The 24,224-nt window shown below is 41.4% G+C and overlaps 1 protein-coding gene across 8 annotated transcripts in view; it reads left to right on the forward strand.

The window, feature by feature from the left end:
- SLC12A1 (solute carrier family 12 member 1) overlaps positions 1-24,224 on the forward strand; it is a 72,711-nt gene that overhangs the window by 36,333 nt on the left and 12,154 nt on the right. For 7 of the 8 annotated variants that reach the window (XM_043493567.1, XM_043493564.1, XM_043493569.1 and 4 more), the window contains 9 exons: positions 1,561-1,716; positions 4,865-4,964; positions 5,057-5,168; positions 10,340-10,480; positions 12,476-12,582; positions 13,782-13,864; positions 17,071-17,214; positions 22,227-22,358; positions 22,800-22,911. In XM_043493567.1, coding sequence (XP_043349502.1) covers positions 1,561-1,716; positions 4,865-4,964; positions 5,057-5,168; positions 10,340-10,480; positions 12,476-12,582; positions 13,782-13,864; positions 17,071-17,214; positions 22,227-22,358; positions 22,800-22,911 — 1,087 coding nt within the window. Of the gene's footprint in view, positions 1-1,560; positions 1,717-4,864; positions 4,965-5,056; positions 5,169-10,339; positions 10,481-12,475; positions 12,583-13,781; positions 13,865-17,070; positions 17,215-22,224; positions 22,359-22,799; positions 22,912-24,224 lie in introns of those variants that run through there. The other variant, XR_006274650.1, reaches the window with a different exon arrangement.

Below are 24,224 nucleotides of genomic sequence, written 5' to 3' on the forward strand. Positions count from 1 at the left end.
AAGTTATTAATAATAGTAAGACAATTTTTGGAAATGGCAGCCCCTATAGTGGGTTACATAGAGCAGCAATGAACCAATAAAATAGTGGCAGCATGGCTAGTGGGCCTGCCATAGCTAGTAGCCGGGTTGTAGAGAAATTACAGAGAGTCCCTCCAAATGAATGACTGGGATCCATGAGGCCTCTGCTTAATGTTTTGGTCCGAGCTCTGACCCCTGACTAGTCTATACCACTGCAAGTCCTGGACAGGGGAGGAGAGAGAAGAGAATTAAGGGCCTCTCTCCAGTTCTATGCAACAGGGGAGCATCCTGGTGTATTTGTAGCACCACGGGCAGAGTAATCCTCTTTATTTTCATGAATGAAAGGTTAACAGCCAGAAATAAGGAGAATCATCTGAACGATGCCCCTTTTGACCAACAGTAAAGGCAATTTTCCGCTGCTGCAAATCAATTATTCATTTCAAACAGTAGAGACATTCACACTGGAAATGGAGTGTAAGAAACTGCAGTGGCGGCATAAACATGTATATCAAGTCCCTTCCCACAAGTCTGCATGCTGCCGTTGTTCAGAGGGCAGAAAAAATAAGTCCTTCTGCTAATTATCTACAGAGCTGAACAAATGCAGATCTGCTCTGTGCTGCCATAGAGCTCAGTACAAATTACCTCTGTGCTCTTCATGTGTGCATCAGTCATGATTCTGTAACTACTTAACATTTCATATAAAACCATAGCAATTTTTTCTCCTTATTGTCCTTGTTTCCTTTGGCTAATTTCTTTGGCTCCTGTCAATTCACAGTGATAGATGTTCCTAATTGCAAGGCTGCAGGACAGTAAATTTCTTCACAGTGCTGCCTTCTCATTCCATCATTATTATTGTGATCCATGTTAGGGTACTGGGGACCTCCTTATACCTTTAGTGTTTTTCCCTTGCCAAAGAATCTGTTCTCTGGTAGAGACCCACAAACCATGGAGGTTCACTCTTTGACTCGTCATTTTAATTGCTAGCAGGGGAAGTATTCAATATCACAGCTCAAGAGCAGTAGGAATAATACCTTTTTAAAGTCAATTGCAATTTTTTTTTCAGTGATCCCAAATGATTTCTAAATTTTAAAGGCAGGAGCACTTACAATATTGGGATATATTCTCCTCTTGGAGTGTAACTCCCATTAACATTAATGAGAGTTATATAAATGCATCAAAAAGGAGACAATAACCTTTTACTTGCAGTTATAGAAAAATTCATTTTCAGTTCTGAATCAGTGATCTATGATTTGGCAAAAAGCATGTAAATGCACTGGCTGTTTAAAACCAAACTGGACAAAGCCTTCAAAGAGGTACAAACAAACAGGGAACAATCCTGCAATAGCCAGGGGGAGAGACTTCAGAGACCCCAGTGGTCTGAATATCCAAGAGGTCTCAACACGGTCTTCATCCTTTTGCATACAAAACTATATCAAATACTTACGAGAGCCCTTTTACAGCACAATCATTTCTAACTGCAGGCAGTGTGAATATACCTTCCACCTTTTCCATCTCTGATTTTTCTGATTCTCATTTAAATAGGCTGGAGACCTGCATTCAAGTATTACAACATGTGGGTGTCACTTTTTGGAGCCATGCTGTGCTGTGGTGTCATGTTTGTCATCAACTGGTGGGCAGCTCTCATCACTTATGCCATTGAGCTCTTCCTCTATATTTATGTGACATACAAGAAGCCAGGTGAGACTGGAAAAGTTTATTATTTTTTGTTCACGATATGCAGTTAATTATGGTCGTTGTAGTCATCCCTAAGGCTACTGCCTAGGCCCTATGGTCATTCCTTTTTCAACATAACTTCTGCCATAAGGAGGACTGGAGGCCCCAGGCACTATGGACAGCACACAATGAATAAACAGAGAAATCCCATTCTACAGATTGCTTAAGGCAAAACCTCATTGTATTGTGGGTATTACAAGCAGCCCAAGGATAACCCAAGGCCAAGTTTATACACAGAGTTGGAGGAGTTTAACTTAAGATATGATTTAAAACCAATTTAGTTAAGCAGATGTACATTCGTGTGTAGATGCTCTGAAATCAATTTGAATCTGGTTTATATACAGGTGTAATCTGAACTGATATAAACTTAGCATAAACAGCTTTAGAGTATTCACACAGAGGTTTGCATGAGTTTCATTAAATCAATGTAACTTCTGATTCAAGTTAAACCAATGTAACTTCTGTGTGCAGAAAAGGCCCAAGAGAAGTAGAGAATTTGGGACAAGTGGGTATAAAAATGTATAACTAAGAAATCACAAGAATACTACTTTAAAATTTCCAAAACATGGTGCCCTAATAAAGGTCCTTTGCCTGTGGCACATTTAATCCAGCCCTCCTGGAAGCAGAAAGGAGATACCCTAATCACAAACTCCAGCTCTTATTAGGAGGTATAAACTCTGTTACCCATTCCTAGATCAAAAGTCTAATCCTTCCTTTCAGGCTACAGCTTTCATCTAGTCCTCTCAGCCAGCCCCTTCTTATGCTAGAATCACCTCTGGGGAGAAACTTCTGAGGGAGATTTTTAGGAAACAGCTCCTTTCTGTCCCCAAACACACACCTCCTTATCAGGCTTTTGCAACAAGCCGTTTAGCTCAGCTGGTCTTAGCAGACACACCTGCGCAAAGGAAAAAAGCTGTTCTTTCAGCTTTTTAATCCAGAAGTGGCTCGTCTGCTACACCCGTTTGGAGTCTTAAATCAGAATGGTCACTAATTTCAGGATATTTCTTCACAGCAGCGTTAACTGGGCTAATTACCTTAGTGTTGCCTTAACCACCACCACTTTGCTGTCACACACAAGACCCTCTCACCAGAGTTTGTAGTGCTTTCAACCTGGGCGTGGGTTACAGTCTAGGTTCCTCTTTCACTCAGGTTGGTTACACACCAACTTTCCAATGAGGCCGTAGGCTATATCACTGGAGTGCTGATCGTCCTCCAGTGCCTACAAGGATGAACAAATACCAGGAAAGAAACCTAGACAAGTTCATCTTACTGCAAAACAAAGCACCACAGACTATGCCTCCCAGAAGTCCTAGTGACACGCACAGGGAAATCCAGAACCAAAGAGAACAGAGTAACTCAGACAGGGCTTTGCTTTATGGCTGTTCACACGCAGGCAGGACCAATCAGGTGCTCAGACCTGGATTCCAATCACTGGGGCTAACTCTGCAGTGAAGATGCTCTCTCAGACTGAAAAAGCAACAAGCTTCCCAGCTAATACATTTGCACAGAAACTCTCTCTCCCTCCTACCAGGAGAGGAGCACTTCTACTAACTACCCATATGAGATGTTACATTCTTTACTGGCAGCTAAGTGATACTCAGAAAGGTGAGACATTCTTTCCTACCTTGGGGGGAAAAATAATCAAAAAGGCCATATTCAGAATTTTAAAAGTTGCATATAATGCTGGTTCTACACTGGCGTAACTGGTGTTACTTCCAATTTACACAGGCATGACAATAGAATGTAGAAATAATTTATTTCTAGTCTGATTCCTTCAGCCAAAAATCAGTAAAAGTGAGAAACAAGGATATCAGCCGCAAAAAGATGTGGCTTTTGGAAAGTAATTACATACAGCTGAATGATCACATTCTGCTAGACCAACAGTCTTGAGTATCTTAGCAAACAGCTGAGAAATAGAGCTAGATTTTTATAGCATACCCATAACAAGGATACCTGACTTAGACCACTTGCAGGACTGTGTAATCCCTGCAGAGTTTGGTTCACTAACTGAGCCCAGGGCATTCAGTTTGCAGGGGTTACAATGAACCAACCCTTAGGTTTGACTTTGAAGGTAACATTCCATGCCCTCTCCCCCGCCACAAGCCCAGGACTGACCCCCATCTTATTTCAGATATTTTGACGCACCCTTAGTACTTGCTTCTACTTTCTGCTCTTAGAATCAGTCTTAGGTAACATTGATGGACTACCTTGCCAGGAGGCACAAAGTACACAGCTTCTGCTCTCTCCAAATCTTGGATCCTATGTTTAGGACCTTGGGGCACTACTGTTTCCTTTCTTTTCTTCCACTGCTCTAGGGGTGAACAGGTACTTCTTGTCCCCTTGCATCTCTCAAGACCCTATATGAATTAGGAGTTCAGCAGCTGTGTCAAGAAGCCCCAGGAGTTTTGCATGCAGAGCTGCCACTTGGATCCTTACTCAAGCCTAGTCCCAGAATAGAGCGGGATTATTGTCATGCACAGTGCACACCTGTGAAGGGTGAGGGGATCCAAAGGGTTGGCTGTTAGGAGGAGGGAGAAAGGACAATGGCATGTTATATTGTTATACAAGGATTCCTTTACCATCGCAGTATTCTTTGTCTCTCAGACACCATGCCCTATAAAGAGGTTGCAACAGTATGCGTTCAATAGCAAGGCAAACTAACTTGTGGTTGACTGGCATATCTCAGTAAGTGAGGCATCGTACCTTCAATTTTCGTCTTTGAAAGCATGTGGTTTTTAACTCACTGGAGCTAGTAATGTGCCTTCCTAACAGCTTCATTGCCTCTGCTGAAATATCACATCAAATGCAACTTCTTTATTCGGGGTGTCCATTTGATACGTGGGAGAAGGGAAGAGACTTACTGGAACCGAGAGCAAAACATCTTTTAAGCAGAGGAAGAACATTCCCTACGCTTTTCAAACAAAGAATGAGGCAGGATTTATTTGTATGTTTGTATTTGCATCATGCCCCCTCTCCCCCAAACATTTATGTGGCGGAGAGCATGATAGAATACAGTGTGCTATGGCTCATTGAGAAGACGATGCTGACATCTGTTACACCACTTAGAAAAAAACATGGTTTAATATGCAATGTTTTTCTTTGTCATACACAGAGGTAAATTGGGGCTCATCTGCACAGGCTCTTTACTATGTTAATGCATTAGACAGTGCACTGGAATTAACTGCTGTAGAAGATCATGTGAAAAACTTCAGGTAAGGTTTGCAGGGAAATAGTGAATGACCCAGTTTGGAGTTAGATAAATAGATTCCCAGTTAAATGTAACCCTTTTTTTTCCTTCCACCAGACCTCAGTGTATAGTATTAACAGGAGGACCCATGACAAGACCGGCTCTGTTAGACATCACACATTCATTCACAAAGAACAATGGTCTCTGCATCTGCTGCCAAGTATATACGGTATGGTCTATGTATGTGAACCTAAAAATTAAGAGCAAAATTCTCCGGTGTGCACTGCAGAACTCCATTCTCCACTCATTTGGCACACAATGCTCCCACTGATGCTGAGGAGTAGAACACGTCAATGAATTTTGCCATGCGCCTTGACAAGAAGGCTGTCAACTGACCTGGAGCCTGCTCGCTAATGCCTCATTGAGATGTGTCTCAGAGTTCATAGTAGACCAACCAAAAATGAGAGGTTTGGAAAAATTAGAGTTACAAGGAAAGATTTAAAAAATTGGATACAATGAGGCTAGAGAAAGTGCGGGGACAAGGAGGCACCATGATTTTGGGAACAGAGCACAGGACGCAAAATACCCAAGGTCTAGTCCCAGCTCTGCCACTGATTTGCTATGTTGATCTTTGTCGCTCAGTGCCTCAGTTTCCCCATATATATTATAATAGCAATACTCATCAAGTTTTTGGGAGAAAGGGATTCTGCTCCAAAAATCTTATGAAGAAAGGAGCTACCTAAGTACACCTTTTTGTTATTATATGAATAGCTACAACTATGTGCAGGGAAAAGATTCAGTAAAGATGATAAGAAAAGGAGTACCCGTGGCACCTTAGAGACTAACAAATTTATTAGAGCATAAGCTTTCGTGAGCTACAGCTCATTTCATCGGATGCATTTGGTGGAAAAAGCAGAGGAGAGATTTATATACACACACACACACACACACACAGAGAACATGAAACAATGGGTTTATCATACACACTGTAAGGAGAGTGATCACTTAAGATAAGCCATCACCAACAGCCGGGGGGGGGGGGGGGGGGGAAACCTTTCATGGTGACAAGCAGGTAGGCTAATTCCAGCAGTTAACAAGAATATCAGAGGAACAGTGGGGGGTGGGGTGGGAGGGAGAAATACCATGGGGAAATAGTTTTACTTTGTGTAATGACTCATCCATTCCCAGTCTCTATTCAAGCCTAAATTAATTGTATCCAGTTTGCAAATTAATTCCAATTCAGCAGTCTCTCCTTGGAGTCTGCAAAAAGAACCAACCTTCCACACAAACTTCCTCGTGGCTGGACTTTACAAAAACTAGACAAGCCATTTACAAAACACACTTTGCTTCTCTACAAAAGAAAAAGGACACTAAGCTATCTAAACTACTATATGCCACAAAGGGCCACAACAATGGTTCCCGTAACCCACCCAGCAATATTGTTAATCTATCCAACTATACTCTTAGCCCAGAAGAAGAATCTGTCCTATCTCGGGGCCTCTCCTTTTGCCCCTCCACCCCCACGAACATAATACAGTTCTGTGGTGACCTAGAATCCTATTTTCGACGTCTCAGACTCAAGGAATATTTACAACACACCTCTGACCAACATATTAACCCACAGAGACCTTCCTGCCAACACTACAAAAAGAAGGATTCTGGGTGGACTCCTCCTGAAGGTCGAAACAGCAGCCTGGATTTCTACATAGACTGCTTCCGCCGACGTGCACGAGCTGAAATTGTGGAAAAGCAGCATCGCTTACCCCATAACCTCAGCCATGCAGAACACAGTGCCATCCACAGCCTCAGAAACAACTCTGACATCATAATCAAAAAGGCTGACAAAGGAGGTGCTGTCGTCATCATGAATAGGTCGGAATATGAACAAGAGGCTACTAGGCAGCTCTCCAACACCACTTTCTACAAGCCATTACCCTCTGATCCCACTGAGAGTTACCAAAAGAAACTACAGCATTTGCTCAAGAAACTCCCTGAAAAAGCACAAGAACAAATCCGCACAGACACACCCCTGGAGCCCCGACCTGGGGTATTCTATCTGCTACCCAAGATCCATAAACCTGGAAATCCTGGACACCCCATCATCTCAGGCATTGGCACCCTGACAGCAGGATTGTCTGGCTATGTAGACTCCCTCCTCAGGCCCTTCGTTACCAGCACTCCCAGCTATCTTCGAGACACCACTGACTTCCTGAGGAAACTCAGTCCATTGGTGATCTTCCTAAAAACACCATCCTAGCCACTATGGATGTAGAAGCCCTCTACACCAACATTCCACACAAAGATGGACTACAAGCCGCCAGGAACAGTATCCCCGATACTGTCACGGCTAACCTGGTGGCTGAACTTTGTGACTTTGTCCTGACCCATAACTATTTCACATTTGGTGACAATGTATACCTTCAAATCAGCGGCACTGCGATGGGTACCCGCATGGCCCCACAGTATGCCAACATTTTTATGGCTGACTTAGAACAACGCTTCCTCAGCTCTCGTCCCTAATGCCCCTACTCTACTTGCGCTACATTGATGACATCTTCATGATCTGGACCCATGGAAAAGAAGCTCTTGAGGAATTCCACCATGATTTCAACAATTTCCATCCCACCATCAACCTCAGCCTGGACCAGTCCACACAAGAGATCCACTTCCTGGACACTACGGTGCTAATAAGCGATGGTCACATAAACACCACCCTATATCGGAAACCTACTGACCGCTATTCCTACCTACATGCCTCTAGTTTTCATCCAGATCATACCACTCGATCCATTGTCTACAGCCAAGCGCTACGATATAACCGCATTTGCTCCAACCCCTCAGACAGAGACAAACACCTACAAGATCTCTATCATGCATTCCTACAACTACAATACCCACCTGCTGAGTGAAGAAACAGATTGACAGAGCCAGAAGAGTACCCAGAAGTCACCTACTACAGGACAGGCCCAACAAAGAAAACAACAGAACGCCACTAGCCATCACCTTCAGCCCCCAACTAAAACCTCTCCAACGCATCATCAAGGATCTACAACCTATCCTGAAGGACGACCCATCACTCTCACAGATCTTGGGAGACAGACCAGTCCTTGCTTACAGACAGCCCCCCAATCTGAAGCAAATACTCACCAGCAACCACACACCACACAACAGAACCACTAACCCAGGAACCTATCCTTGCAACAAAGCCCGTTGCCAACTCTGTCCACATATCTATTCAGGGGATACCATCATAGGGCCTAATCACATCAGCCACACTATCAGAGGCTCGTTCACCTGCGCATCTACCAATGTGATATATGCCATCATGTGCCCGCAATGCCCCTCTGCCATGTACATTGGCCAAACTGGACAGTCTCTACGTAAAAGAATGAATGGACACAAATCAGACTTCAAGAATTATAACATTCAAAAACCAGTTGGAGAACACTTCAATCTCTCTGGTCACTCGATCACAGACCTAAGAGTGGCTATACTTCAACAAAAAAGCTTCAAAAACAGACTCCAACGAGGACTGCTGAATTGGAATTAATTTGCAAACTGGATACAATTAACTTAGGCCTGAATAGAGACTGGGAATGGATGAGTCATTACACAAAGTAAAACTATTTCCCCATGGTATTTCTCCCTCCCACCCACTGTTCCTCTGATATTCTTGTTAACTGCTGGAATTAGCCTACCTTGCTTGTCACCATGAATGGTTTTCCTCCTTTCCCCCCACCCCCGCTGCTGGTGATGGCTTATCTTAAGTGATCACTCTCCTTACAGTGTGTATGATAAACCCATTGTTTCATGTTCTCTGTGCGTGTGTGTGTATATAAATCTCTCCTCTGCTTTTTCCACCAAATGCATCCGATGAAGTGAGCTGTAGCTCACGAAAGCTTATGCTCTAATAAATTTGTTAGTCTCTAAGGTGCCACGGGTACTCCTTTTCTTTTTGCGAATACAGACTAACACGGCTGCTACTCTGAAACCTGTAAAGATGATAGGGATCATTTAATAATGAGCTTATATTGCAGCAGTGAAAAGTGTATTTTAAATGTAGGACAAACTTTTTAACTGTAATAAAAACTGAATAGTGGAACAAGCTACAAAAGGGATTATGGAATTACCCTTGTTAGAGTTAGTCAAGTCCAGTTAATGCATCCTTTTCCTCATGTTACTTTAGTAATTATTAAATCAATGCTACCAAAATGCAGAAAGGTGGACTAGAAGACCTAGGTAAGCTTCCTTCCAACCCAAACAAGTCTTTGGGCTTCTCTGCATGGTGCCTTAGTCTGCACTAGAGGGGTGTAAATTCTAGTGCACACTAGTGTGTTGTGCAACAATTGGCCTGCCACTGCACCCCGAAAGTTCCCCGGTGCATGTTAACGTGGTCCCATTTCAAGCAGTATTACACCAGGGAACTTATAGTTCATGGCAGCAGGTGCCACAGGGGCCAGTTAGTATGCAACATGTAGTGAGCATGAGAATTTACACCTCTCTAGCGAGGACTAGCACACTATGTAGACAAGTCCTATATGAGTATGTGGCCCTGATACTGCATCACTGAAGTTAATGGGAGCTTCCCATTAATGTCCGTTGGTGCAGACTAGACAACTTTGCATAGCATGGCTTCAGCAAGTTTTCTTATTAGGCGTCTTCCTGTATTATTACTGGTTTTCATGTAGTGTTAGGAGATTTCATTTCTGCCTATAAAACACCACAAGTTGGTTGTGCTAGCACAAGCATTTTTGTTGTTTTTTCTTAACAATTTAAGCTAAATTTAGTTTAGTGGGTAATAAAAGTGTGACACAATGAACCTCTGTGACTTGTATAACTGTAGAAATAACCTGGTGATAAAAACTGCTATGTGCTGTCAGTGGGAATCCCATAATGCCTACAAATATTGTAACTATTGGATTTTTCCCAATTAAGCTATCAAATGATCACTGCAAAGACGCAGTAACAAAGGAGTTTGTGTGTACAGTTGGGTAATGTCTTGTTTGCCCTTACTGTCAGAAGATAGGCATTTAATGACTGCTTAAGATCTGTTGAGACTTCCTGTAGGGTTGCTTATGCAGTCAAGTCAGGTAGGGAGTTTATTCACTCAGATACTTCATCACAATATTGTTCTAAGATGTTACAATTCAGAGTAGTCTTTCTTTCTGTCAGAATCACTATATTTAAGTAGCATTAACAGCCTCGGTCCTCTTGAACAGAACGTGAATTATGTTACCAGCACAGTTCTTTTACAAGCATTGAATCTCCATGGACTCTTTTTGGAAATGTATTTTTCTGACTCCGTCCATTCCCCCGTACAGCAGACTGGTAACTCCTTCAAAATCACAGTGTGATGTATAAAACAAAGTCTTCTTACTAATATTTTATTGTATCCTACAGGGACCGCGCAAGCTGTGTGTTAAAGAGATGAACAGTGGCATGGCAAAAAAGCAGGCCTGGCTTACAAAGAACAAAAGAAAAGCATTTTACGCTGCGGTGGCAGCTGACAGCTTTAGAGATGGAGTCAAAAGTCTCCTTCAAGTAAGCTTTTTATTTACAAAATGCATACGAGAGTAATACATCAAAGCTTCCCTGTACGTCAAGCATTACTGTTTACTTGTTAAAAGGTCTTGTATATACGGGATAATATGTTAAAAACGTAGAGGGGGTCCTGAGGATACCTTTCTTTGTAGTATAGTCTACTTCATGAACAGATTTGGTTCCAGGCTATGGAACTGAGAAACAAAGCTGGCCGATTCTATCCTAAATGAATGAGGCCCTATTATGAAAATAGAGGTGCCTTTAGGGCACCATACAAATGGCTGTGCCTGCACTTAGTGCACTGCAAATGAGTTCTTGTTGCTGGTATGCCGTATATTAGACATTTGAGAATGTTTTTGTATTTCATATCACAGGAAATATTTATCATTTTATATATATTAATTCTGCAAACACAGTGAAGCCCATCTCAAATAATAAAAACTCACTGCCTGAAACATTTTCCTATCACTCCAAACATATTCCAGATTTCTTATAAACAGTCCATTAAAATTAACCTAACTTCACTGAAGATAGCATTGTCAGAGTCTAAACTGGTACCACTTTTAGATTCCCCATTTCCCTCTCTTTCACATGCACATGTATAAACATGTATGTCTGGAGGCATGGGGAAAGAATCCCACCATTCTCATGTGCAAAACATCCTGTGAACCTCACCACAAGAGCATGGACACCCAAAAGACTTTTTGTCAGTTCTCTGGTAACAGCCACTCACTGGTAGCATATTATGGGTTTTATCATGTTTGCTGAATGGACAGCAGAGGTGAGTGAGATGATGTATTAATATAGCAATATATTAATACAGTACATCTTTCTGTTGTATTAAAGCTCAATGAGGAGACTAGCTTGAGTTTGTGTACAAAACAGCTTGCCAAGCAGCAGTTTTTTGTTGTTTCTAAGAACTATTATTCCTGATGATCTTTTCTTCTTCCATCTCTTTTAAAATGCCATGATCAAAATCAAGTACCTGAGTGCAAATAAACACTTCCCTTTCAGCAGTCTGGGAAGGTGGCCATACCACCAATAGAGTATCCTGGAGAAATCGGTATGAAATTGTTTTGCAGACAAGCTATTCATTTAAATATGTACAATATGAATGTGTCAGTACAACTCACAAAAACAATTTTTCCATAGCTCTATCCATTTCCCTTTTGTTAGCAATAAAAATATGCAAATGCAATACCTCAAGAGCTAATATATTTGTGAATTCTAAGAAAATGTTCTTAACATATTGCATTTTTTTAGTCTGCACTCATACTCAATCAAATTAGATTAACTGGAACCATGGGGAAGCTTGAATCTAGATCTGGTCCCTTCTTAAATTTGGATCTTTTAGCACTCAGACTCATCTCTACCTAAAATCTGCTTTGAACATTGGAAGAAGCCTGGTCTGATGTTACATCTTGCCAAATTGCCTATTCTTCCTGCATATTTCCAAATTATTATTTACATATAAGGTGTACTCAGCTACTTTTGGATCACCTCTTCAGGGGGATGGCTAGAACTCCTAAACTAAAGCAAAGAATTTGTTTTTAACAAAGGACTGCCACTACTCCTCCCTCTGAGTGCTTTGAGTCCTTAAAGGGACTTCAAGACCTAGGTTATTTACTTTATGTTACAAGCCAGACAGAAGCTTGATGCTGTTATGTTAGAATGAGCACACAAACAGCAGCATGAACTGGCTCTTGGTTTTAAGTTACTGAACCATTTTCATGAGAGCATGTCAGAAGAAATGCAAATGAATGTTAAATTAGAAAAACTACATTTCTTTCATCTAAAAACCTTTTATGACCGGAATAATGTAGACCTAATCTTTCTACTTTCTGCTTGGGTACAGGCATGAAGGACATTCACAAAATGCAATCAAATCTTAAGAATCTCCAGAACATTACTTCAGTTATCTTTTGCCATTACTTCTCATTTACAGCAACAGCCCGTGTGTTGGCACCTTTTCATGCAATATTTTAATATCACTAGGCTTCAGGTTTGGGTAGGATGAGACCAAATACCTTGGTGTTGGGATTTAAAACAGACTGGCGGGATGCATCTGCTGTGCAAATTGAAAACTACATGGGTGTTATACAGTAAGTTATGGTTCAGTTCATCATATTTTCTGTGGACTCAAAGTATTTTGCATTTCTAAAAAGAAAAAATAATGTAAAATATTTCTAGTAAGTAAAACTGAAAGCATAAAAACCTAGCTCAGCTGGTGCTCTAGCCTTTCACTCTGGAGATCTGAGTTTCATCTCCCTCTAGGCTCATGAATGAAAATATGCTCAACCTAGTTCCTAAAGGATGTATGTTTAGAAGACAAAATCATCCCCACTGTGTCACATCAGGCAACACCTGGCCCATCACTGCCACAGTAGAGGTGCTTTGACAAAGATGCATAAGAAAGCTGCACAGTTCTCAGTTTTGTAGGACTACATTTTCTTTTCTGTGGATTGGGATGGGGAAAAATTAACTCCAAATAAATGGTTGGTGGATAAGAGAACAATGGCATTCTCCCTGTAGGCCCAAAGCACTATGGAACGTAGGCACCAACTTCCCCACTTCCCCCGGGTGCTCGACCCCACCTCTGCCCCAGGCCCCACCCCCACTCCACCCCTTCCATGTGGCCCCACCCCTGCCCTGCCTCTTCCCACCCCTTCCCCAAAGTCCCTGCCCCAACTCCGCCCTCTCCCCCAAATCCCAGCCCTGCCTCTTCCCCGCCTCCTCCCCTTCCCTCCCAGCACACTGCCAAACAGTAAAACCTCAGCCAGCAGTAAAACCCACTCCATGTCTCCTGATGCTCAGAAGGGATGGAATGGGGCACTGTCATGGAGGAGCTGCTCAAGGGTGGCACAACTCCTAAAGAAGCTGACAAGGGGGAGTTTAGAAGCAATTGTGAGAGGACAACCCAGAGACAACCTCTCCGTTTCTCACAAGCACCAACTCCTCTGTCTTGAGTGGAAGAGTCACTGGAACCCTGCAAATTCACATCTGCTTAGTTTTGGCCATCATTTCACCTCTGGTGGACTTAACCATTGCAGGGCAGTGTGTGGCCCACAATGCTTCATACCAAGCATTAACATTTCTCTGAATGTCATTAAGTTAGGCAGCTTTAAGTGACACGTATGGGGTAAGGCAGTAATGTAGATAAGGGTAAATGCGGTAAATGGAGTTTACCCACTTATCATTTGAGGAATATGGAGTTTAGTTTGGGTTAGCTTATCCACTTTTTTTTTAAACCACAATACCACTGGTGAGAAAGTGCCCATAATCATTTTATTTTTGTTTTCAGTGATGCATTTGATTTTGAGCTTGGCGTGGTTATTGTCAGAATCAGCCAAGGCTTTGATATATCTCAAGTCCTCCAGGTTCAAGGTATGTAGTGATGGAATAATGGAATTGCACTTAACTTCTATTATTAAGGTATGCTTGTTTTTTAAACTATCATTTTCCCATTGGTTTCCAAACATATCAATCCGCTGCAGTCCTGCTCAATGACTTGTTAACCTACAGCTTAATGTAAGATATCCAGAAGCTGAGAGCCAATAAAATATGTGTAACTGCTGGAGCACCCCACCATTTTCTCCATGTTAGTGAAAAAAAATTAAAGGTCCACTGTCAGCTTGAAATCTAGTCATTCCAAAATAAATAGCTAAAAACAGTTTCAGACACCTGCCCAAAGGGAGAAGGAGGTTGTGTCAGCAAAACTCTGGCATAGATTACTTCTCGAATCCCCCTGGTCCAAGGGATGAGGCTGTGACTCTCAGAATCACAGTCTGGTTCCTGTCCTTCTCCTGGGGCAACACAGCTACCTACTGCCTCTTACTTGTAAGCACATAGTCCTGGCCAATATCCGTACTGTGGCAGAGTTCCCACAGAAGTCAATGCACGTATTGCCCTGAGAAAGGCCTTCAAGGGTGGGCCTTAGAACTGGTCAGAGGTCCGGCACACTGCTTCACAGAACTGGGGTCCCAAGACACCCCCTCTTTGGCATGGATTGAAGTAGTAAAATCAGGCACAACTAGGGTGACTGGTGGCTCCAATGTATGTTCCCTCCCTGCTCTTGGAGACTCTATAGTACAGCTCCCCAAGACTGACATTGCTGGGACTTGTGGGAGCTACCACTCTCTAAACCCTGTCTGTGCTACTCTGTCACAGTAGATTTCACCTGCAAAATCCACACAAAGTTAGTGCATCTATGTGGAGCACCAAGTCCCCATTGCAGCTGCAATTCCCCTTTCCAAAGGGGACAGTGCATAGTTCTAGTGGACACGGAGTGGCGGGGTTCTTCTAGTATGGGGGTTTCCTGGATCCACACAGTTGCCATCACTTTCTCTTTTCATCCTTGGGATGTGTAGGGTTTGTAAGCATCTCACTGCCTCCCAAGGACACTTAGAAAGGAGAAAACCAAATGAAACCCCAGAACCCTCAGGATTTCAATAGAATTATTGTCCCACTGAGAGTTAGTCCACTGCAGGAGAAACATCCAACTGAGCTATGGCGATTAAGCCACTGTACACAAAATGAAGTATTTTTCTTTTTCTACTGTACATGAAGTGGAATAAATCTAATACGAAAATAGGTATACGAGTTAATCATAAAACAGAATGATGACTCTTTGCTGCCACCTGCTGGAAGTTTGCCTTTCTCATTTCTCCTTGCAGTATCCTGTCGGTACACATACCAAAATGCAGTCATTTATTTCTAAGGGAGACATGTGGAATAGCAGAATCTTCTATGCAAGTAATCACAAAACTAAAGCCCATTCCTTAGTGGGCAAGCTAATTTTGTTCCACCCAACATCAAGTCACCTTTAAGATCTTTAAGCATAAAGAGATTCCAGAACTTCCTTGTAAAAACACTAGAGCAGATGAGCACTCCGTGTCCAAACACACTGTTAAATTCCAAATCAGCCTCTACGGACTTCCCTGTTGATATCCCTAACACTTTGATTACTTGACTGGGAAACAGTCAAGCATTGACTCCTATTTTAAACCTCTCTGGGAAAACACATTCTATAAGACTCCAATGTAATAGTGATAAATATCAATTCTGAACATTTACTTCAATTTATCAAGGTGCAAATTGTCAAAGAAATAGAAATACAACTAGAAATTACAATTGACCCTAAAAAAGTCAACAATGAGAATTCTTTTGAAGCGGATGATACTTAACATACAAACATATTAGGCTAGGAAGTGGGAAAAGAAACACTGTGTTCTATTAGATACACTACAGCATTATGTTTAAAAGAATAACTGAATCTTTAGTTTTGAGTAAGTGTATGTCAGTGGTTATCATCATGTCCTAATAAACACAGGCACTATGCTATTATACTGGAGTCTAATTTAAAGAACATTTTACAATTCAGACCACCAACAGAGCTAATAAACTCTAATGGCTGCAGATGATTTTATATATATATACACACAGGTAATTTACCAGCCAAAGAAGAATACTTTTGTACCATGTCTCACTCCAATGAAAACACCTTGCCTTATTAAAAAAGCTTATTACAAACTAGTGCTTACATCATATTAACTAGTGCCTCACCATAATAAATTCAATAGCAGTGGATGCCACTTTTCCTTGGAGAAAGGCTCATTTTCTCCAAGACAGAAGGGATTTTTTATATTATATATACAGAATAGTTTAGCTGACTCTTCTGTCTCTGCAGCAAGCATTTCAAAATGCATCAACACAAGATAAAGTACTGTAATATTTTCAATATATATGGTGGTCACATATTCAGCGTAAGTACTCAAATATTTATGAGCATCTCAAAATAGGAGGCAGTCTGCTCTTGTGATTACTGAAGGGCACTGAGAATTAGGCAACTGGATCATGTTCACAATTTAGAGTCTGATCCACAGCCTTCTGAAGTGAATAAGAAGACTCCATTCATTTCAGAGGACTGTGCACTGGGACCTTAGTTAGTGACCCCACTCAGCCCCTTGTATTCTCTGCCTCTGGCACGTAATAGTCTAGTTTCCTGTGGGCTGTAATACTTTGGTCTAATTTCGGTTGTTGGGTTTAGTGTGCAGGTGCTGGGTGATGGTGGTGGTGGTGTGATATACAGGAGGTAAGACTAGATGATCTGGTCGTCCCTTCTGGCCTTAAACTCTACAACTCAGTGTGACACATGGGGCAAATCACTTACTACTTCTGTGCCTTGGTTTCCCAATTTGGACAAAATCAGCTTTTATAAAGCGCTTTGATATCCTTGAAAGAAAAAACAAACCAAAGTATTATCTTATTATAAAGTACAGTGATACTGCTATTTCTGATCTGGTGGACGAGCAAACTAAAGATAGAGAGCAACGGAGTAACACTTGATAGCAATGCAATCTCTATGGATGAGTATAGTCCACCCTGAACTAGAGCTTTCACAGATTAACTGAGTTTCCTGACACCTACTAGGAAAATAATTTCACAAAAATTGTCCATATCCCAATATTTTTACAGTGTATACTAAGAATCATAACAAATAATTATTATTCCCAATGTTATTACCATCAACAGTTTAATTTAAACTGTAAATTATTATGTTACTAGTTTCCAGTGTTGCTTTCAATTAACAGAGGAATTAGAGAAGTTAGAGCAGGAGAGGCTGGCACTAGAAGCTACCATTAAAGACAATGAGTTTGAAGAAGAAAGTCGTGGTATCCGTGGATTGTTTGGCAAAGCCAGAAAGCTCAATATTACCAAGCGTGTAACCAAAAAAGGTAAGCTTGTAAATGACATAAAAGGACATTTTATAACACTTTCCCTGATACACAGCTATACCTTCATTCTAGAGAAAAACTTCTAAGGTACAATGACGTCCTTTGACTTTAGCTAGTGGAGCTGCCATTTAATCCAGACAACACATTAGGGAAATGTGCAATGGAGTAGCAGAATGCTGTGGACTTGGGTTCTGGTACTACATTCCCCCCCCCCCGAACATAAATATTGTGACAAAGTTCCTGCGCTATCTTGGTGGGTCTTGTGCTTATTGGCAGATTTGCTCGCCTTGGAGCTTCACAGCAGCCCTCAGCTTGGCCGTTTTTCTGAATTCACAGTCCAGGTTGACTCCTCCTGTGTCTGATCAGGAGTTGGGAGGATTTTGGGGGGGAACCCGGGTCCACCCTCTACTCCGGGTTCCAGCCCAGGGCCCTGTGGAATGCAGCTATCTAGAGTGCCTCCTCGAACAGCTGTACAACAGCTACAACTCCCTGGGCTACTTTCCCATGGCCTCCTCCTAACACATTCTTTATCCTCACCATAGGATCTTCCTCCTGGTGTCTGATAATGCTTGTACACTTCAGTCCTCTAACAGTCTGCGTTCTCACTCTCAACTCCTAGTGCCTCTTGCTCCCAGCTTCTCACATACACCACAAACTGAAGTGAGCTCCTTTTTAAAACTCAGGTGCCCTGATTAGCCTGCCTTAATTGATTCTAGCAGCTTCTTGATTGGCTGCAGGTGTTCTAATCAGTCTGTCTTAATTGTCTCCAGAAGGTTCCTGATCTGGAACCTTCCCTGTTACCTTACCCAGGGAAAAGGGACCTACTTAACCTGGGGCTAATATATCTGCCTTCTATCACTCTCCTGTAGCCATCTGGCCTGACCCTGTCACAATATATTAGTTGAGATAACTATGTAATAGGTATATAGTGATCTCTGCTGGTACAAGATGTTACCTCATATGACAGAATTAATTTCTTTTGTCATTTTTCAGATTAAATGTATGGCTTTGGTTTTTTACTTTTTATCTAATTGATAAAATTGGGTATGGCTACTAAATGTTTGAACAAACACAGATCAACAAGTTATTTTCTTATATTGGAGTCATTTTTCTAAAATTTTATAAAAATGTTGAACTATACACAGAATTCAGGGAACAGTCAAACTCAAATTCTCTATTGAACACAAAAAACACAATGTCTGGATGAAACCTATGTTATAAAAATTGCTATAGTTCTATGTTGTGGGTACACTATCATACTAAAGGAGTGAACCAATGTATGCATAAGCACTGAAAGCAAATGTATAACATGTTATGAAACAAATAAAATGGACTGTAAGTAGTATAAAGAAAAGGAGTACTTGTGGCACCTTAGAGACTAACAAATTTATTAGAGCATAAGCTTTCGTGAGCTACAGCTCACTTCATCGGATGCATTTGGTGGAAAAAACAGAGGAGAGATTTATATACACACACAAAGAGAACATGAAACAATGGGTTTATCATACACACTGTAAGGAGAGTGATCACTTAAGATAAGCCATCACCAACAGCAGGGGGGGGGAAGGAGGAAAACCTTTCATGGTGACAAGCAGGTAGGCTAATTCCAGCAGTTAACAAGAACACCATACAAAGCAAAGCTGCAGCGATTAGCAAAAGATCTTCTAAAGCAGTTCCAAGTAAAGAATATCAGAGGAACAGTGGGGGGTGGGGTGGGAGGGAGAAATACCATGGGGAAATAGTTTTACTTTGTGTAATGACTCATCCATTCCCAGTCAACTCTGTCCACATATCTATTCAGGGGATACCATCATAGGGCCTAATCACATCAGCCACACTATCAGAGGCTCGTTCACCTGCGCATCTACCAATGTGATATATGCCATCATGTGCCAGCAATGCCCCTCTGCCATGTACATTGGCCAAACTGGACAGTCTCTACGTAAAAGAATGAATGGACACAAATCAGACGTCAAGAATTATAACATTCAAAAACCAGTTGGAGAACACTTCAATCTCTCTGGTCACTCGATCACAGACCTAAGAGTGGCTATCCTTCAACAAAAAAGCTTCAAAAACAGACTCCAACGAGAGACTGCTGAATTGGAATTAATTTGCAAACTGGATACAATTAACTTAGGCTTGAATAGAGACTGGGAATGGATGAGTCATTACACAAAGTAAAACTATTTCCCCATGGTATTTCTCCCTCCCACCCCACCCCCCACTGTTCCTCTGATATTCTTTACTTGGAACTGCTTTAGAAGATCTTTTGCTAATCGCTGCAGCTTTGCTTTGTATGGTGTTCTTGTTAACTGCTGGAATTAGCCTACCTGCTTGTCACCATGAAAGGTTTTCCTCCTTCCCCCCCCCCTGCTGTTGGTGATGGCTTATCTTAAGTGATCACTCTCCTTACAGTGTGTATGATAACCCGTTGTTTCATGTTCTCTGTGTGTGTGTATATAAATCTCTCCTCTGTTTTTTCCACCAAATGCATCCGATGAAGTGAGCTGTAGCTCACGAAAGCTTATGCTCTAATAAATTTGTTAGTCTCTAAGGTGCCACAAGTACTCCTTTTCTTTTTGCGAATACAGACTAACACGGCTGCTACTCTGAAACCTGTAAGTAGTATAGTGTGGTAGGATCTAGACTATTAATATTTATATGGGATGTAAACAAACCCAAATGAGAAATATAGTAAATCTACAGGAAAAGGTTCACTGAATTAAAATTCTCATTTCACAATTGTTAGGGTATGATAATGACCCATCCAAAACCATTTTTGCATTCATAAAAATATTTTTTTGAATTTTCTACTACAGAAACTATGGTCTATCTATACACTCAACTCCCAGTGATAGCAAGAAGTTATCACAGACTAATAGCAGAAAATATGATCAATTCTTTACTTGGCAGTGCTCAGTTAATTTTGCATGTTAGAATAGAATTTCCTCTCATAACAAATGCTACAAAATCTAACATGCTTCCGCTACTCTTTTCTGGTCAGTTCAGAAAGAAAATAGAGCTGGTTGGGAATTTTGCACTGGAAAATAATTTTGAAAGAAACTGCCCTTTTAAGAAAGGGATTTCTATTTTCTCGTCAGCTCTAATAGGAAATGCATATTGCACACTTTTGCTCTGCACACTTTTCAAACAGAAATATGAAAATTAATTATATTAGTAAATATTCCTGTCTTCCCATTTTGTTTATAAATATATTCTCCCTGGAGTTGTTAGAACTCCCAACATAGATACCATACTACACAGGAAAGCTGATAATTGTTTTAGAATTATCTTGTCAAAACTCTAGGAACACTCGAAGACTGCACGAAGCATCTTCTGAACCTAATACATCAGAGCAAAACCTATAAAGAAGCCTGTCTGCTCCACTTTAAATATTGCTCTGACACTGTCTCTTTGAAATCATTGGAAGATAACTGTAATAAAGTCACTGGCTTCAAAGAATAATGGAATGGGAAAAAATATTGTTAGTATATAGACATTTTTAGACAGAACCAACATTGCAATAAGAAGCAAATCCTATTTTTAAATTAACACAAAGATCTTCTAGGGTGTTATATATGTCCCAGGCTTAAATTTTCCTCCTACCCTTAGGGCTTGTCTACATGGAGAAATTGCCCAGAAGGTCTTTAGGTCTTTGCCCCACCTCAACCTTCTCTGTATCTAGTTAGTTGTTCACGTCTCCCTTTAGCAAGCCCTATAATATATTTTATGTAAGATTCAATATTTTGCAAAATATTAATATATCTGTAATATAAAGGTAAAAAAAATTGTTATTCCTTACATTTTTCAAAACAGTCCCTATCTTCCTATATGTTTCAATGATACCCATTTTAGAATAAAGAAAAGGAGTACTTGTGGCACCTTAGAGACTATCAACTTTATTTGAGCATAAACTTTAAAAGGGAGCAGGTTTCTGTGGATGAGATAACCTATTCTAAAATGACAGGTTTCAGAGTAGCAGCCGTGTTAGTCTGTATTCGCTAATTTGTTAGTCTAAGGTGCCACAAGTACTCCTTTTCTTTTTGTGAATACAGACTAACACAGCTGCTACTCTGAAACCTGTCATTTTAGAATAGGTTATCTCATCCACAGAAACCTGCTCCCTTTTACAGCTGTTACAATTTGATGCATAAGGTCCCGATATCATAAAAACTAACATGAGAGCAAATTTGCTTATGCACTGCAGTTCCAATTGGTACCTATGGAAATTGTGTGTGCTGACACATTAAGATTCAGAAGATGATTTATTTGTGCAGTAAGGGTTTTCAGGATTGAGGCCTAAGAATCATGTTACCAAGACAGTCCATACCTCCAACAGATATAACTGAAAGTATGCCCCAAAAGGACACTAAAGCACATTTAGTGTAAGCATATACGCACATGCTGACTTTAAGTATGCAAGTCAAACCAAGCTCATGTGGTGACAATCAAACATGAGTCATATCACATGTGATATCCCTCACTGACAGAAAGCACCACACCATGCCTTTGTGAGATACCGAACTGAACACTTTCACTATGTCAACGAAGATGTCTCCTAATGTTTTGTGAGGTTTTTTGGTTTTACTTATGTGAATATATTTAAGCACATGCATAAATGTTTGTAGGTTTGGGGCCTGAATCATTTCAATACATTATCTACATAATAATTAATGGTGAATAAAATACCACTTTATGCCATGATCTGAAATCAATTCATTGCTTTATAATCCCACATTTAAAAACTAGCATATATTCTTTGTTTAATGTAAAAGATAATATAAACTATTATGAGATTAGACAAAATTTCACTACTCATTTTTGATTCCCATGAGACATTGCATTATTTTGTCCAAAGGGTTCCAATTCCCAAAAAGAAACAAGAAGAAGAAAAATTTCACCCAGATGATGGGGTTTTCTTCCTCCTTGTTTCCTGAAAGCAGATTTATCAGAAAGTTGCTTTGCTTCAGTTCTCAAAAGAAGATACACAGTTTTCTTTCTCATTTCAGACAGCAGCATTAACACAATACAGTCTATGCATGTGGGTGAATTCAATCAGAGGCTGCTAGAAGCCAGCAATCAGTTTAAAAAGAAACAAGGGAAAGGAACAATTGATGTTTGGTGGCTGTTTGATGATGGAGGTAAGAGATTGAAAAGGACACCATAGGGAGAAAGATTTTTATGTTGCCAAATATGAATGCATACTTGGGGACTTACATAAAATCATAACACTTACATTATGTAGGTTATTTTTTACATGGCTTAAATATTTTAAGATAATTTTGTGTATGTCACTATGAAGTAAAGGAGAAGGCTTTATTTTTACCACAAGCGCAGACTTTCATTTTTCTGGGTGGCTGCTCCAACCCCACTCTCCCCTGAGGCCCCGCCCCCACTTTGCCCCTTCCCCGAAGGCCCCACTCTTGCTCCACCCCCTCAACCCAGTGCCTCCCACCCACACCGAACAGCTATTTTTTCCCCACGGGTGCTCCAGCGCCTGAGCACTCACGGAGTCTGCGCCTATGATTTTTACCACACAAGATACTCATTTGATCTCCCTGTGGTTTAATATTTTTATCCAGGTTTAACACTCCTAATTCCCTATATTTTGACTATGAGGAAAAAGTGGAAGGACTGTAAATTAAGGATCTTCATTGGAGGAAAGATCAACCGGATCGAAGATGAAAAACTAGCGTAAATTTAACTATTTTCCCCACTACTGTTTAAAATGTTTTGATTGCTTATGAATATTAGTTGTATATAGTCTCCTCTATTAGTAACCTTAGCATTTCTGAGCAGGTCCAGCTTGCTTTATTTTGAACAGTAATAAAAGTATATTTCATATAGAGATGTCTAACACTTGACAAGGGCCTTAGGGGTCATTAATCTTAAATATAAATGACGACTAGCATAGGAAGATCACACCCCACATATTCTCTGCCTAATAGGTTCCCTCCTTAGAGAATGACACTCTTTAGTCTGTAATGTGAAAATCTTTGTGTTTTATATGATTTTGACTAGTTAACAAGTAAAACTGCATATGAAGCCTCCTAGATGCACATGCTATAGACCAGTTTTCAAACTTTTTTTCTGGTGACCCAGTTGAAGAAAATTGTTGATGCCCGTCACCCAGTGGAGCTGAGGATGAGGAGTTTGCGGTGTGGGAGGGGGCTCAGGGCTGGACTAGACTGTTGGGGTACAGGGGTTAGGGCTGCGGGATGGGGCCGGGAATGAGGGGTTCAGGGTGCGGGAGAGGACTCTGGTCTGGGGTAGGGGGTTGGGGTGCAGGAGAGGGGTCAGAGCTCTGGGCTGGGGGTGCAGGCTCTGGAGTGGGGTCAGGGATGATAGGTTCAGGGTGCAGGAAGAGGCTCCAGGTTGGGAGGGGTCAGGGCTGGGGCAGGGGATTGGAGCACAGGGTTAGGGCACGGGCTTACCTCTAGCGGGTCCCAGTCAGTGACGCAGCTGGGGTGCAGAGGCAGGCTTCCCACCTGTCCTGGCACCATGGACCGTGCTGGGCCCTAGAACCAGCCAGCAGCAGGTCCATCTCCTAGGCGGAGGTTCATACATGGCTCCGCGCGGCTCTCGCCTGCAGGCACCACCCCCCCACAGCTCCCACTGGTTGGTTCCCGGCCAATGGGAGTGCAGAGCCAGAGCTTGGGGCGGGGGCAGCACGTGAAGCCCCATGGCCCCCCTGCCTAGGAGCTGGACCTGCTGCCAGCCACTTCCGGGATGCAGCATGGTGTCAGAACAGGTAGAGACTACTAGTTTTTACTGGCCAACTGCCAGGGTCCCTGAGTGCTGAGCAAGGCAGTACTGGGTCACAACCCAAAGTTTGAAAACACTGCTATAGACAGACAGCCCACAAAAATGTGATTAGCAAGTACAAACTTTTAAGAGCTGAAAACGAAGTCATTTAGTTTTAAAACTTTCTAGACTTCTGAGCTATAGTCTGCTTTCCATCCATGTGCAAAACAAAGTTGCTAATGTGAGCTCATTATAATAGTCAT

This window comes from Dermochelys coriacea, chromosome 10, assembly GCF_009764565.3.
Source record: "Dermochelys coriacea isolate rDerCor1 chromosome 10, rDerCor1.pri.v4, whole genome shotgun sequence".
NCBI classification, from domain to species: Eukaryota; Metazoa; Chordata; order Testudines; family Dermochelyidae; genus Dermochelys; species Dermochelys coriacea.